At 42.5% G+C, this 17,303-nt stretch overlaps 1 protein-coding gene across 7 annotated transcripts in view; it reads right to left on the minus strand.

Moving 5' to 3' along the window:
• EBF1 (EBF transcription factor 1) overlaps nucleotides 1-17,303 on the minus strand; it is a 385,753-nt gene that overhangs the window by 95,115 nt on the left and 273,335 nt on the right. For 4 of the 7 annotated variants that reach the window (XM_079771781.1, XM_079771779.1, XM_079771784.1 and 1 more), the window contains exon 9: nucleotides 5,986-6,116. In XM_079771781.1, coding sequence (XP_079627907.1) covers nucleotides 5,986-6,116 — 131 coding nt within the window. Of the gene's footprint in view, nucleotides 1-5,985; nucleotides 6,120-17,303 lie in introns of all 7 variants that reach the window. The other 3 variants (XM_079771780.1, XM_079771778.1, XM_079771782.1) reach the window with 1 other exon arrangement.

Genomic DNA, 17,303 nt, shown 5'->3' on the forward strand with positions numbered 1-17,303 from the left:
CAACTATTTACACTATAACATTTTCAAAGAGATAATATTTGAGAGGGTGTCCTGCTCCACCCTTTGTAATTTCCTTTTTTATTTTAGTGGAATTATTTCTCATATAAATGTAGTAGAGATAACGAGTGTTAGAGTGTCAATGCCATGTAAAATTTGGGAAGTATAAGGCAGTATGTTAAAAGGAAGTATATTAAAAGCCAATTGGATTCCAGGTGCAAGAGGAAGCTGAATGGGTGGGGGAGGTCAGTGTCGGGAGCACTGGGCTGTAATCCCAGCATTAAGTAGCTAATGCGTTCCCAGGGCAAGTCACTGTAGGGCTCTGGAACCTCTTTTCCCTCACTTCAACATAAAGCAGCTGCCCTTGATGCCTGGAGAGGTTCCTCTAAGCCCTCAGAGTGTGTGACTCTCTACATGTGGTTCAGTAAAAATCGAGGGCAGACAAAAGGCCTGGGAAACTTCCGGTGGGAACATATATGAGTTGTAGCCACTCATTCTCTAAGGTCACAGAGGAACAAATACTGTTTTTTTATTTACAATTCTTCCTCTGAGCTATGTACACAAACAAGCATTGAAAGTGGAGATAGGAAAAAGGAAAGCAATCAAGAACTGCATTTAAAACCCCGTTATCCAACTTTTGGACCCAAGAAGCAAAATTGCTCCTCAGCCCCCAAATTGTCATTTACCCAACCACATTCACCCATTGGTTTTCCTCCACAGTGTCTCCATGTGACTTCTCCCTACCTCTGGGAATGCATTTGGAGAAAACCCCCATACAGGGGTGAAATCCTGGCTTCTCCCATCTGAGCCAAGTGGCCCTTGGAGATCTTTAAATATTCCTGTCCTACAAAGTTGCATGGCCTCTAATGCCAAGTATGCACTGACTCAAACTAGATGCAAAACATGAACGAAATTCTGTTCAGAGCCTCACAGCATTAAAGAATAATGGCTCTAAATATTCCTGGTCTGATCTGAATAATACTCTGCAAATATTTCAGACGATTCCCTCACCTCTACCCCAGCCCAACCACCTCATGATTGAATTTCATGACTTTATTTCATTAACATGAAATCCAAATGCACAGCCATCACCAATATATCTTGCTGAAGGTGATCCCTAAAAATGGTTCTGTCGTCACTAACGTTTGGGACATGCCATGTACTATGTTTTGGGTATTCATAGTGCATGCCAGTCTCTCCAAAGCTCTGCAAAGTCCTCGACCACTTCTTACCCATCATCACTCCCCCAGTCCTCTGACTTTGGAGGGAGCCTCAAGGAAGTCAACTCTAGATAGAAGGAATTACTAGAATTGTAGCTGATTTCAAAGAGGATTTAATCTAAGCCCCTCATTTTCAGATGGGGGAACTGAGGCCCAATGACCAACCCTGACTAAAATCTGGAAGCTCTGACTGGGCAATGGAAGGACTGCAGTTAGTATGCAGGTCTCCTGACTGGCTCCTTGCCCACTGCTACCCAACTCAGTCTCAGCCTTTGCTGGGGTGACTGTCTGTCTGCAGTTCTCTGCACCCTCTGCTCCTAGCCAATCCCACCACTGTACTTTCTTTACCAGCAGCTTAAATACCTTAAGCTGTATGAATTCTCTCGGAGAGTTCAGTGATTACATAAAAGGACGGTGAGAACCTCAATTGTCTAGCACAGAGACCCACCTGTATGTAACAGGAAGCTTGACTGGTTATTCGAACAGCCTACTTCTGGCTACACCACTCCCTCTGCCTTCTAGAACCTTGCCTCAAATTTGCAACTGCAAATTGAACACTGGATTATATAAACATATTATGAAACTCTCTAATTTGTTTCATGGGACCAAGTTGTTTTTCCAAATGAAACACCAGCTTCCACAAGCCTAATTTTAATCACCCATAGTACCTAGCCCAGAGCTAGACACCTAGAGGCAAGCCAGCCAGTACTCACTGTTGAGAAATTAGAGGAATTCAGAAGGAGATACTAAAATAATGATTATCTTTACAAACCGGTAGCAGGAGCCCCTTCCTCCTCCAAATCACATGTTGGTAGGAAATCAAAAGCAACCAAGTACATCTCTGACCAAGAAAATATTCAACTCATATTAAAAATTAGGACACATCAACCCTGTTGGTTTTCTTGGGTTTATGTTAGAAGGGAAGGGAGAGGTAAAAAGAGGAAGAAACATCAGTGACTAGAGAGAATCACTGATGGGCTACCTTCTGCACTCCCCCTACTGGGGATCAATCCCACACAGACATATGCCCTGACTGGGAATTGAACCATGACCTCCTGGTTCATAGGTCGATGCTCAATCACTGAGCCACACCGCCAGGGCTACAGGTTTGTGTGTTTTTTTAAGTCTTTTGGGGTAAGGCAGGATAAGCACAAGAATATCAATAAAATAAGTTGCTTTAAAATGAGAGAGAGAGAGAGAGAGAGAGAAGAGAGAGAATGAAGGGTTAGAAACAATGATGGAAAAGTAACAAAGATAGTGAACCAAACTCACAGAAAAGCCATGGAGTTCACCTCAAACTTAGGATCCTGCAGGAGGCAGCCCTGAGTTAGGAGCAATGGAGTGCCACCTTTCTTCTTCCCAACCCTCAAGGGACAATCAGTGAGCTAAACTGAACTACTCATTTGCAAACGATTGGGTTGGTAGGGGAAGAGCACAGATGAGGGAAAATTAAGCCAGCCCTATTTTCTCTGTCTCTTTTTAAAAATTCTTTAGCTAAAAAAGACTCAGCTGCTAATCTAAAATGTTACCTGCCTGTCCTCACCCACAAACCTGCTTCCTAAGAGCTTTGGGCTATACAATGAGAAAATGGAGAAGAAATCAAAGTTTATTTATAACTAGAGGTCCGGTGCACAAATTCGTGCACCAGTGGGGTGCCTTGGCCTGGCCTGTGGGATCGGGCCGAAACCAGCTCTCTGACATCCCCCGAGGGATCCCGGATTACAAGAGGGCGAAGGCCAGGCCAAGGTACCCCACAGGTGCACGATTGGGCCAGGGAGGGATGCAGTAGGTTGGCCAGCTGGGGAGGGACCACAGAAGGGCTCCAGGGCTTATCCGGCCTGTCTCCCTCAGTCCCAATCGGCCGGACCCCAGCAGCAAGCTAACCTACCGGTCGGAGCATCTACTCCCTGGTGGTCAGTGCACATCATAGCGAGCGGTTAAGCGGCCTTTAGTATATTCTTTTTGACTGGTTGAAAGGCCGACCAGACACTTAGCATATTAGGCTTTTATTATATAGGATTAGAAGACCTTGATTTTAGAGGTGGCATGTCCTTGAGACCACATGGCCAGGGGACAAAGATTTCAGATAGATAGTGGTCTTACTCTAGCAATGATGTCCAAACAGGTTAACTGTTTTGCCTAAAATCACTTATGAAGACAAAGGAAAAAGGCTGCCTTCTGCCCCCAACACAAGGCATGTACCTTTCATAAGGATTAAATCATCCTACCAACCAGTGGCTCCACCACAAACATATACAACTAGAAAGTGGTAAAATCCTTGGGTCAAATTTTGGCACAGGGTAAATCATGGACAGTTAATAAGGTGAGCCCTGTAGTTGGACTGTCTAGGTTCAAATCCCACTTGATAACTAACAGCTCATTTAACGTCCCCAAGCCTCAATTACTCATCAGTAAAAAGAAAATGACATAGTATACAGATGTTATAAGACTTGCATGAGAGCCCTAACAAATACTTAGTACCTGGCAAAAACTAAAAGCTCAATAACCATTAAATAAAATCTGTCATACTCTGCATTTTTCTATAAGTTTTTCATAAATATCTTCTCTTAAATATTCACAGTATCAAGTTCTCATTCTATCCAATGGAAGCCTAGAAAAATGATCCCAAAATTGACTGATATCTTTTGCCCCTACCAAAATAAAAGGTACTTGACTACTACTATTATTACCACTACTACTATGCCATCTGTGTGTGTGTTTTCTCCTCTTTCTGTTCTTCTTCCCTCTCTCAATATTCCATTTGCTTGCTCATTAACCTGGGCTTTTATTTCCTTTGTAAAAATGTACATTGTAGCTCAAATCCCATCTCTATCACTATTGGGCTGTGTGGAGTCAGGCAGGTTTCTTAACCCCTCTGACACTCGGTTTACTCAGCTGACCGGGAACAAGGTGGAGGCGCATGTGAATGACTTCCTGAGGGGTGGATGAACGTATTCCACAGTCAGTGTAGTGCACTTGGGCTAAGACAGACAGGGGTGCTTTGTTTGACTGGCTGGTTTTTGGCACAAGGTTTTAAATGAAGTTCAGACTAACTCACCTTATTCTCAGAGGATCAATGAGACTTACTGCCAATTCTGAGCCCCACTTCTCATTCAGACCTTACACTGACTGCAGTGACATAGATAAGTAACAGAATGACGGATTGAAAGGGGTGGAGATAGAGCCCACAAGACCTGGTTCAGGCTGTGCTTGTGTAGACTGCTGTCTTCAACAGGGACGAAGACAACCGGTTGGCCGTCAAACATGCCATGTATGTGATGCTTCTAATTTTACAACGCAATGGTTCTGACGGAGAATGGGCTGCGGTCGGCACGGGGAGCTCATGCCTGGGATGTTCTAACTTGGACTACAATTACTCTGGGAGAATGAGAAGCCCATCCCTGATTCAGGTTTACCAGAGCTTTGATTCTCTGGCCAAGCACATGCCACTGGCTGGCTGCATGAGAAACACAAAGGGAGAGACAGGGCTGGCAAGGGGCTTGCCAGGGTGGATACTGGCAGTGAAAAGTGCACATAGAAAGCTTAAAAAGACAGGCTCGGCTTTGGAAAGATAAACATAATCAACAACCGCAGTCTGTACTCTGCTTATCTCGATGGTCCCTCTAAAGAGAAAACACAAATAAAACGTCTAGATGGGATAAGCAGTGGTGGGAGAACCACTAGAAATGGAAATAGAAAATCTGAGTTCTAGCTCCAGTTGCCTACTGACTTCTTTGTGTGGCCACATGCACACCACATTCACTCCGTGGGCGCTGGATGGCTGCTTTCAGGTTGTGTAAGGATGTATCTCTAAGCCTCAGTATCCTTATCAAGACAAGATCCATGCTAAAGTAAGAGTCTTTACCTGGTGGTGTAGAGAGAGTGACATGATCAATGTCAAGCCAAGCACAGTGCCTAGCCCAGAGTAAATCTCAATTAAGTTTAGCGATTCATATGACTACTTGCAAAGCTAGTGGGACAAATGGGCCCAATATATGGTACATTGTGGCCCTAACATTGTTTTTATTCTAAGCTTTGGTGAGGTGAAAGAGAACGGATTATCTGGCTGGGAAGTCTAGGCTCAGAATTTAGAAAGCAAAGACAAGTTTGCCATGGCATCTATACAATGGTGATGTTTACATTTTGTAATCTTGATCCAACTTGATTATTGCTACGCAAGTCAACTGGCACATTAAAATAATGATCACAGTCCTTGGTTGCTGTCACGCACTGAGGTGCCCGAGACCTGTAAATTCCTTGGTCTGGTTCTTCCAGGGTCCCCTGGAAAATCGCTCAGTTTCTGAGTCACTGAATAAGTCAAGGACCACCTACCCCTAGATTATTACTGTCATATAAATGGTGCTCCTTGAGGATGGGCCTACAAGAGACTCCACCTGCAAACATTCACAGATGACTCCCTTGCTAGAGTTTGGACGAGGCTTTTCCTATAGATTTTGTGACCTCATATCTCCTTTCTAACTGCCAATATCCAATAGGACCTCCACCTCATGGCAAGCCCAACAGGACAAATGACCAAACAAAAACTCTCCCAGTGCTAATGGGTCAGGGGATAGAAGTCATTTCAGTGAAAAGGGCTGCCTCCTGGTAAGCCCAACCCATCTTTCCTAGTTTCCCCGAGTCCTGGACACTGGTGCTGGCCCACCCAGGGTGGCACCACAAATTTCACACACTCTATTAGACATTCAAGTGTAGACAGGATCTTCCACTAGACCAAGCTATTAGATATTAATGTTCAGACAACACCTACCTCACTCCAGACCAGCATGGTACCGAATATGACCTGTAACCCATCAAAGAAATTGTCCCCTATGATGATCACAGTCGCGCCTCCCGTCGTCCATCCTTCACTCGGGCTGATGGCTTTGATACAGGGAGTAGCTGCTTTTCAACACACATGAAAAAGAGAAGGAGTCTGCTGTTAGAATCAAACTTTAATGATGGGAGACTTGAGAAAAAGAAAAAAAAATCTTTTATCTTTTCACGAACAAAAAGTCCTGCAAGATCTCAGCATTTCTTAGCCGCATTAGGACCAGAAACCTTAGGGTGCAATTTCAGTTTTTAAAAGCATTCTTTTCATTCTTTCTATTGAGAGACATATGTTTTTCCCAAATCGTTTTCAAACCTGAAATCTTATGAAATAGAAGCAATATTTAATTTACGAAATACTACAGATTATAAAAAATGAACAATGAATGACTTTTTGGAACACACTGGAACACTTAGAGAATTGCTTCATAATGAAATATACATCCTGAAAATAAAGCTCATAGATTTTTAGACAAACATTTCTGTCCAATGGGAAGCAGGAAAGGAGGCACAAGCAAAAAATTATTCTTGCTGAATGCCTTTTGTCTGTAACACTAACGTAGAACATTCCTCGTTGAAAATCATTAAGATTTTTTTTCATTAAATGTTATGGATTCCTTTTTATAGGTGCAACGTGTGCAGGTCACTTGGGGTGAATTATGCAACTGCACAGCTGAGTCAGGGCTGAACCACAGAGTCTCATGACCTTTGTTTTGCTGTCATACCCAGGCATAAACTCCTAGAACTGACTTTTTCAGAATTTCATATCTCTTCTTTTTCCATTATAAATGGCCCTTGGAGATGGGAAATAATTTGCAAATACTGCAATTCCAAACAGACTGGAGGTGGTTTGCCTGATGAGCATGATGTACTTTCAAGAGAATTACTGGGCATAAATGTAATTGTAGGATTATGTTTTAGAACTGTCTCAGAGGGCACCTTCCTTCCCCTGAGGATTTTTAACTCTGCGATGCCACGCTGCTTTTGCCATGATTACTTTTATGAACACGACCAAAGCAAAATTCTAGAGTGAGGAATGTGTTGTGCCAGGAGAGAAAATGAGACCCTCCTCTATAAAAGAAGTTTATTAAGTATCCAAGGCTGACTTTCCAAGTATTGAAGCCAATGCGAGCACCAGTTAATTTTAATGGGATAAAAAACTGGCAAAAAATTATTGGACTTTGTCAAATTTGGCAAAAAGTCATGCTTTAACTTTTGCAAGAAAGAAAATATGAAGCCCAGCCCAATGGGACCATTGCTCACGTGCAGCCACACAAACAAGCAGAGTGGGTTTGATTTTGGTTCAAATTAATCTTATAAAATTGCACAGAAAAATTAGGAAATATCCAAACTAAACATTTCACGTTGGCTGAACTCAGAGTAATGCATTTACAACTCAAACTGGGCAGCTCGGATGCCTTTTCTCTCCTCCACTTTCTCCCCAAAACAAAATAATTAATCAAGAAAATGTAAATGATTCATGACTTGAAAAATTCTTGTCCAATTTTTAACACACATAAAGGTTGTGATTCACAGTTCCACGGGCCTAGGACTTCTTCTTAAGCAACATTTTTCTCTAAAAGTAAAACAGGTTTACATGCATAATCAAGTACCCCAAACCAAGGATAAACTATGATGTATGATTTCAAGCAAATTATGAGAGAAATAAACTACATTTCACAACTATGTAAAATTCTTCAAATAAAAGCAGCTTGGAAACATTCTAGTTAATGTCTCAAAATCTTAACTCTTAATTTCAAACTCAGTATATTCAGTTGCTAGAGTGGAGTAGAAGAGGTCTTGCTCTATCTCTTGATACTTCTGAGAAGAATGGGATATTGGTTTAGCTGAACTGGCCTTGACAGAGTCCCTCCTGATGGGAAAGTGAGGAATCCAGTGGTATTATTAAATGTAGATCCTGTAATTACCTTCATAAAACACAAAATAGTCTTGGTGTTTATGTCTGGATTAGCTTGGGGATTTCTTTTAATTTTTTAATTCTTAGTTTGTTTTTCAGTCACACAAGTATGTTTCTTTAGATAAATATGGTCTCCTCCAGGCTTTCTCTTCATTGTACAGAAGGAGACAGAATGTGCTGGTGTATCTTTGAGACTCACCTATAGTTAAGATGTTACAACAGCATAGCCAACACCTGCTGGATTTAGACTTGAGCCCCTCCCTCTTCCTCTTCTTTCCGTTTGTTATTTGTAGGATACAGAAGGATGTAAATGTGTGTGCACGTGTGTTTGCTTTCAAACATTTCCTGAGAAAAATTGTGTCTTCAAATTTTGTGAGCAACTGTCCAGAAACAAATCTAGATGCAACTTGTCAGAGGAGAGAGAAAGCAGCAAGTTTGGTGAGGAGACAATATATGACACTATCTTATTAGAGTTTTGGAGAGAAAAGTCTTGAAGGAAGTACCCCAGGAAAAGAGTGGCACATCTCACCTCCTGGTCCATCCTACCTCAATACTCAACATCAGCCACTGTCCCTGCTTGGAGACTAGATGCCATTTTTAGAACATGTAAGTCATGCAGCCCTTTCTAAGTTTAGACCTCACCTGGTTCTAGAGGCACTCTTACACATCTGGATGTCTTAGCAGTCTTGAGCGGAAGCTCTATAGTACTTCCCCAGTGGGAAGCTAGGAAAATATGTAAAGGAATCATGGACTGTGCCACTGAGAGAGAGGGGTGAGAAAGAGATGTTACCAGCATCTAGTACCAGGAGGCTGAGAATGCTGAGTATCTAACACTGCCTGGGATGGTCCTCCAACATGACGAACTCTAAAATGTCAAGAGTGCATTGTAGAAAATACTCTACCGAAAAGACCAGGCCCAAGAACGGGTGTTAAGAACTGACAGATCCATACAGGTCAAGTCAAGAAACACAGATGAATGAAACAGTGCAGGGTCTCAGAACAAGCATGAGAGGGAAGGATGGCCACTGACACTAGGAACTGGAGAAGCAATGGGGAATGACAGGACACTGACGGTTTGCTGAATACGCCCCCCCACCTAAAGGTGTCACTGCTACTCAGCTCCAGCCATCGGTAACTGCACACAAACACAGGCCCGGGTTGGGGGTGGGACTTCAGAAAAAGAGATGGGAACCCAGATTTTTATGTGAAATTTCCAAATGTTTAAATGTTGGCAACTAATTCAATAAATTGTGTTGGCTAAACAAAATGTTGATGAGTAGATTTAACTCATAGAATACCATTTTACCCTTCCACCTGAGTCACGAATTTGCCAGACTAAACGCAGCCCAGGAAATACTTGCAAATATGACCAAACTAAGGTACCCAAATGTCCACAGCAGTACTGACAGTAAAATATCCAAGAGTCTAGGTGCCCCCAGCTAGAGAGTGGTTAAACAAACCATGGTACATCCATACTATAGAATATTAGGAGTGTCCTTAGAACAGATGAAAAGAAATTCTATAAACTGACATGGGTAGATGTCAAAATACATTAGGGAGGGGAAAACGTAATTTGTATTCTGGAGAATAGTGTAACCTTGTTTATTTAAAAATGATATATATGAGCCTGTATGTGCATAAGTATGTGAGAGCATGAGTGTGAGTTTGTATGTATGTGTGTGTGCGTGTATGCAATTAACAGTGAACAGGTATGATAGACAAAGGTTTGGAAGGATGTACACCAACTCTTGTCAGTGGGTCCACATGGAAAAGGAATGTGACTAGCGTGGGACTGACAGAGAAGGGTGACCATTAAATTAGACTCTGTAGACATCTGTAGGGTTTGAATTTTTTTCAACGAGCATATATTAAGGTAATACCTTATTATACATAAATAATAAATAACAGCAGAGCATTTAACTCTGTGAGAGGTAAAGATTGTACTTTTTAAAAGCAAACTGGTGGTGATTTTTTTAAAAGCCAGGCTGTGCTGAGTAACAGACCCTGAGCCGCTCCTTCCCTCTTCCTTTTGGGTGTCTCTGAGGAAGCTCACTAACAGCGCAGGACTTATTTCTCCTGCGCTCAGGATACCCAGGGAAACTCAGAGGTAAGAGGAGGAGAGAGCGTTTTTAATATAGTCGCAGAAGATGTAGTCAGTGGACTTTGAGGGTGAAAAGATTTATAAAAGAATTCAGTCCAGCCCAGGAGTCTAATAATCAATAAAATTCTATCTCCAAGAAAATATTACAAAATGGGGAAAGAAGAGGGAGTTTGAATACAAAACCACTTTTACCAGCCAAATCTTGACTTAATTAATAAATGTTCTTCCTCACCAATGAATTTTCACACGTCTAGGTATCCACAAGGACTGCTAGCCAATTCCTGCTTGCAAACCTTATTAAACACGAAAGTTCGAAGGGGTTGGTATTTTTGCTTCTTCTTCTTTTTTTTTTTTTTACTTCTCCCCCCACCCCCCAACAGCCACCAAAGTAGAGATTTCCTTCCTTCACATGATGACAATAACGTGATTACCCCACCACAGTTTAGCATAATGGCTCTGAAATGCTCGTGGCACATTGCAGAGTTAAAGTGGAAATTATTAGGTAGCTCTTCTTTGTTATAATAATGATCACTCCACAAATAAAAGCTCTTCTCCCAAAGGTACTGCAAGGCACAAAATGCTAATTCTGGAGATTATGTGTGCGCTTTTATTAAATATTACTATGCCCTGTCTGTCTGAGGGCTTCTTTGCTCTGATTGTTTTATGAGTACCATGTTAATGTCATTCCCATCTTGCTAGCAGCAGGCACACATTTTAGCGTTTGCATGAGAGTTGATCAAAGGCCACGTGCTGGGGGAATTGCTGAGAAAACACGGACAAGCGATAAAAATCTAACAGATTAATTGGTTTAAATTTCATTTCAGGGTGTTGAACTTTGGCTCGAGACTCTAATACTACACCGTGAGTCAGGGCCTAATTACCAGATTTCCAATTTGCTTCTGAACAATGGTCGGGGTGAGGAAAAGAGAGGGAAGAATGAGGAGGTGGGGAGCGGGGGGGGGGCGGGGGGAAGAAACTGTTCAGCCTCCAGTACATATTTAACAACTAACGTTCTGTGTGCAGACAGCGGTGCCAGGGGGACTCTGGTGTCACCTGCTCTACCTCCTGAGCGTTTATATTTCCTCCCCAAAGCCACGGAAGGCAGAAGAAATCACAGATGCCCTCAGCGGTTTCAAATTTTCTGATGTACAGGATCAATGTTACAAGATTCGAGTGCCTGCTCACTCGCATTGGAGCATCAGGCTCTTTATTAGCAAGGTGAATTTATAAGCGGGAATCGCCCCTCCGCCTCCAATAGAAATGATCTATTTCACGGAGAGAGAGCAAGGGCCAGGAGAACCATGTTTACCTCGGGGTTTATGGGTGGCCTTGGGAATAAGGGTTAATTGAGCTCAGAGGTGCCTGCCCATTGAGGTGAATTAGTGGTGTGTGCGGCAATCAGCAGGGTCCTGGGGCTGCTCTTACTTTCGCCTCTGAAATCTCTTTGTGCTGTGATCAATACCTCACTTGTTTGGGGCGGGGGGGGGGTTGTAGAATTGATCCGGGTTCAGCGTTTATCATCTTTTATCCCCCAAACCAGGATTTCGCAACAGTTGATGTCCCATTAAGGGAGCCTCACTAGGGAACCACTGTGGTGCTTTTATTCCGCATTCCCGTATTCAAGTTGGCTGGGGAAACAACCCCGGATCAGTTGCTAAAATGCACACATTTAGAAATGTTCTAATCCCATTCTAAATCTCAAGGTGAAATCCCACAAACACGGGTATAAGGTCCTTTCCCATTTCCATCGTGTGTGGCTTTGAAAAGGATGTAGACTCTCCTTCTCTGGCATTTTATTAACCAGAACTCTCTATGGATGAGCATTTCCACCGAGCGGGTTACGGGTGCTTACAGCGGAGACGAGGTCCGCACCAGCCCGCGTGGCTCCTGAGTGAAGCCAGAAAGATGCGATTACGTTAAGTGGATTTTCACATTCAGAGTGTTATAGGATTAGAATACAGGGAAGAGCACCAGCTGTTTACATTACCCATCTACCCCTTAGTGCGACCCTGAAGTAGTCATTTACCCTCCCCTCTCTTAGCTGTGGTTGCCCCGTGGGTGCCCACCTCGTAGACTTGTGGCAAAATGCAGCAAGTGCCTACTTGTGTTTTGTGCCTGGGAGGTAGTACCCTAGACGCTAGCAAATAATTATTGTCATTATCATCAGCTCCCCATTGGCCAGTTTATTTACTAGAATGCCCTGTAGTCTCATCACTGAGAGAATGTAGTTTATTGGAAAACTTTCCTAGGAACTTCCAGTCCAGCGACTTACTAAGCAGCCAGTTCGATCCACAGAGGCGGTAGAGTTGGCATCCGCCCTTCCAAAGTAGAATGTTTCCTTAAGGCTCTCGTTTGCCTGGAATGAATATTCATGGCAATCTTTTCGGAAATGAGGAATTGGCTTTAATTTTATTGTCCCATGCTCTTGAGATTTGGCAGAAAAGGTTGCAAAACCCATGAGCTCAGTTCATTTCTTCGGGACAGTTGTGGCCCCCTAAAGTCTCAGGCCTTTCTCCCTCGTCTCTACTTGATTTGGGTGAAGTTGTGCTTGGGAGAAACCTGTTCAGAGACAATGGGGACACAACGTATCCCCACTTGGACTCACCACACAGATATCCGGGTCTTTTGAGTGACATAACTTATCTGACTGCACACAGCTCAGTGCCCCCAACACCTATGTTCTCTGATCCTGACAACTGGCAGCTACTGGCCAGGAAGGAGGACCCAGTGTTCGTCCTAAGAGAAGACTGGCCCTCCAGTCTGTACAGGAGGCAAATCTATTCAGGGTCTACCCACCCTCTTTCTGATGCCTTAGAAACCAGTAGCAGTTATGATGCCTGACCTGAACCCTAGCACCAGCCTGGGAGAACTTCACTTGCAAAATCCTAATGGCCCCGCAGACTCATAGGCAGATAATAGAGCAAAAAAACTGGATAGTTTCCTGAATCAAGAGATAGCAATCTTTGTAACTCTTACTCTCTTGCTTTGAGTTACCAGATTTATTTCTGCCTTCCTTTTTATTTTTCAGTAATTGGATTATGCAGTTAAGCATTTTATTGTTTATTAAGTTTTCAATTTTGTTTTGTTATTGGTCTGTATTTACTATTCCATCCACTAGCATATCTAGATATTACTTGGCAAAGAATCATATATTATCTATGCAAAAGAGCCTCTGTGTGTGTGAGAGAGAGATGTGTTTGTCATTTTCAAGAGAAATGTAACCCATGATATAGAGATTTCTCAACTTCAGATGCAATTAAATCTATTAAATATTAAATGAGGAGATCAAGAATTTCAAGTGTTTTTCATCCTTTATTCCAAAGTGACTTCACTTGGCAAGAAAGCCCTTTGCTTTTCAGCATTAATGGTTCTCACAGAAAAAGAGAAAAGTCCTGGTCACGAGATGGAAACGCAGATCCAACACCCATCGGTATCAAGGCAGGGTTAACCTGGTAGGGATAGCTAGCACCATGTGTATCTAAACTTAGCACCATGGCTAAATTCCAAGCCTTGCCATTTGCTAAACAAAGACCAAGCCCAAGTGTATCTACCTCCTGGATATTTTGTAGATTTCCTATTCTATTCCGAATTAGCACAATTCCTCAACAGTCAGTGGACATGGCATTTGAGGAAGGGAAAAACAAATCTTGGTGTAACAATTGTAATATGAACATGCCAGGGCAAGCGCTTTTGTATTTCTAAGTTTGTCTACCTGAGAGCCACATCTGTGCAGGTTCACTACACACCGTTATTTAACGACTTAGCAGTGAAAAATCTTGACATTTTGATGCACCTATAACTTCTAAATTGCACTTGTTAAGACTTGTTGAAGACTTATTGATTTAATGACATGCAACACAGCATTGTTTCATAATATGTAAAAATAAATGTTTGTTAAAAACACCTTGGAAGCTTAGAATTTTATAGCTCAAGGGCGTGAGAATGTACTGTTCTCTGCCTCATGTTTGATCTGTCACATCCAAAATTGAAATGCACAAAATATTAATCCTGGAGCAGCTAATAACATATACTACCATCAGCCTTCCTTATTTCTTCTCTCTCTCGTTCTATGATTGTCAGCCACACCATTGCAAAGTAATGGGGGGAAATTATCATGGAGGGTGAGAGAATCCTCAAAATGAATTATTCATGGGTCCAATTGTGATATTCGTTGCAACAATAATAAATTCACTTGCCTCTGATTATACAATAAGTAAATAACTCTTTTCTTCCTGACAAGAAGAACTTTCATGCACAAATTTATTTTTATCCCAATTCTCCTGTTTATCCTGTTGTGAGAAAAGTTCTAGTTATCAAAGCCAAGGAAGAAAGGAAAATGAAAATAACTTTCCAAAAATGGACACCCAATCCTATATAATAAAAGCCTAATATGCAAATCAACCAAACGGCAGAACAACCAGTCGCTATGACATGCACTGACCACCAGGGGGCAGACGCTCAATTGACTGGGGGCAGCTCCTGTGTTGAGCATCAGCCCCTCGAGAGGAAGGTGACTGGTGATGGCGATTGGGGAGGCAGGGCCGGCCAGTGGGCGGCACCAGGCCACCAGCCAAGGCGGGTGCCAGCAGGGCCTCCTGATCGCCCCACCCGCTGGTCACCCCTGATCGCCAGCCAGGCCTAGAGACCCTACCCTATATATAGGGAACAGTTGCTTAGATTTAAAAATTAAAACACTGAAAAAACAGGATGATGCAGCGATGACATGCGTGGACTCTGGCTTGCACATTTTGTAGTCGGCCCTGATTCTGACACTTATAACTATGTGACAAAGCCAATTACTTCTCTCTACTTCAGTTTTTCCACCCATTAGTTGGGGAAAATGGTACTACCACCTCAGAAGGATCATGTTATGTACTACTTTTTATAATCAGGGCAAAAAAATGTAGCTGCCCATACAATAGAAAGATGCCTTTCACCTGTATGAAAAGTATGGTCACTGGAGCATGCAGTGTTCCGGATTGCGAGAGGGTGCAGGCCGGGCTGAGGGACCCGCCCCCCGCCACCTGAATTTTGTGCACTGAACCTGTAGTATTGTATAAAGAAAACAATTTTCAGGTTAAAAATAAAAAGTCATTGCTTCGTCAAGGAATACTCAAGTCTTGATTCACAAGCCATCATCCTGGGCCTGGAAAATCATAAAGGCAAATACGAACAAGTCTAGTGGAAAATGTGTGACGTTAATCTTGGCTGGAGTCGTATTTTTAACAGGCCTTGAATGTTTGTGCCGGATTACCCAGATGGTCATACAGGAATCGGCCTGATAGGATTAAACCTTTATGCCGAACTCTGCTCCATCTGTCCGCCAAGGTTTCTCTCTCCTTATCTGAATATGAATTTTTAGCCTTCTTGGGTCTTGGAGCTGAATCTAAATTCAGCATTAAAAAACAGACACATGCAGAAAATTTAACATTTCGTTAGTTAGTCTCCATTGAGATAAGCTTGGTCTATTTTCTAGAACACATTTTTGGTGAAGAATTTTCCTAAGAAGGAATTTAAAAGAATGCAGAATCTACTTTTGTTGTTGTTGCTGTTAGAGGGCTTTGTCTTTCTCTCCTATTGAATCCTGGGGCTCATTCACATCCATGTGTTCAGAGGGGTTTGCATGGATGTTTGCCCATGAGATGGGAAAGAAAGAAGGGGCCTCCTCTCTGCAGAATCTGACTGTAAGAATAGATGATATGTAACTCTGACCAGATGAATGATCCAAGCAGGATATGTTCATGTGTGTTTTGTTCTCTTTTCTTCCCATTAGAAGAGGATTGGTATTAGTCATCATGTGACAAAATTAGCTTCAATAGCAGTTTCTATCATTTTCATTAGGTTTTCTGTGTTTTTAAGGAGGCCTTTTTTTTTTGGAGGGAGGGGTGTAATTCAGAGCTTTATCTTGAATGAAACAGGCTGATGTCAGTTTTGCCCTCCTGTGCATAAATCCATAGAAATCATGATATTATTTATCAGCTACACAAGTTGGCTTGGGGCAAGTTTCAGGACAGAGGCTGCTAAGTTACCAATAGGCCGAAGTCTGGTAAATGGTTCTGGGGTTTCCAGACCTGTGACAAAGGAAGGAAGGGAGGGTTCTGACTGCTGGGCTCAGCAAAGCAGGTCAGTGTCAGAAACTTTTGGGCAAACAACATGCAAATGAGTAAGTTGCACGACAGAGGGATCTTTGAGAATCCTACTTTGTAGCTGGCTTACGGCAATGTGATCATTCGATGTGATCAATGTGTGCTTGTGGTGGAAACCGCAGAGACGGCAGGCAGCCCACGGAGCCCTGGCTCCAGGAAGATAGGATCCCTCTAGCAGTCAGCTGGCCTCCATCGTCTTTCCACAGTCCCCTGGGCAGCACTGGCTCTGGGCTCTATGCTCTCATGAATGACAGGGTCAATCAAGCAGCTCATCAAAAGTTAGGCTTTCCCACCCACAGGTCTAGGGTCTGTATTTATGCAGTACCCTTAACAGGACAGTCAGGGAGCAGAGAGCAGCAAACGTTCCCGTTCATGCTTCAGATGACTTGTTCTTATTGGTAGGAATGGACAGCAACATTGAAAACAAACAGCTTTGGCTCCTTAAATCAATAAGAATTCTAGTTGGGTAATAAGGGAGGTTTCCTTTCTGAAAGGAGGTGATGCTGTGTGATGAAGCCCACTAGAAAGTAATCTCTTGTAAAATGAACATGCCCACACACACAGCCCCAGTGTCTATTCTCCACATTTTATTCTAAACATGGACGCCTGACTAGATGTTCAATCCCATTGCTTAAATCTGCTTTGCCCAATACAGTAGCCACTTGCCACATGTGGCTATTAAAATCTAATTTTCAATTAATTATATTTTTTTAAAAATAAATTATTTTCTTAGTCATACTAGCCACATTTCAAGTAGTCAATAGCTACAAGTGATTTGTGACTATCATGTTGGGCAGAACAGAGATAGAATATTTCCATCATTACTGGAAGTTCTATTGGGCAGTGCTAACCCGAGGATCAAGTTTAAATACCTGAGCCTGTAATTGACAAAGAATAATCAGAGCTACCATTTAGGGATGCCTTCCATAAGCCAGGAGCTTTGCTAGGAATAATTACTCTCAAATACCACCACCAATGATCACAAAATCAAATGCTCATGGGCCAGACAGGAAGGTAAGTAACTAAAATTGGCTAGGGGCAACACCATGGGAGAGGTGGGGACTGTGGCTAACTGTAGAGTATATGCCCCACCT

Source organism: Cnephaeus nilssonii, assembly GCF_951640355.1.
Source record: "Cnephaeus nilssonii genome assembly, chromosome: 5".
NCBI classification, from domain to species: Eukaryota; Metazoa; Chordata; class Mammalia; order Chiroptera; family Vespertilionidae; genus Cnephaeus; species Cnephaeus nilssonii.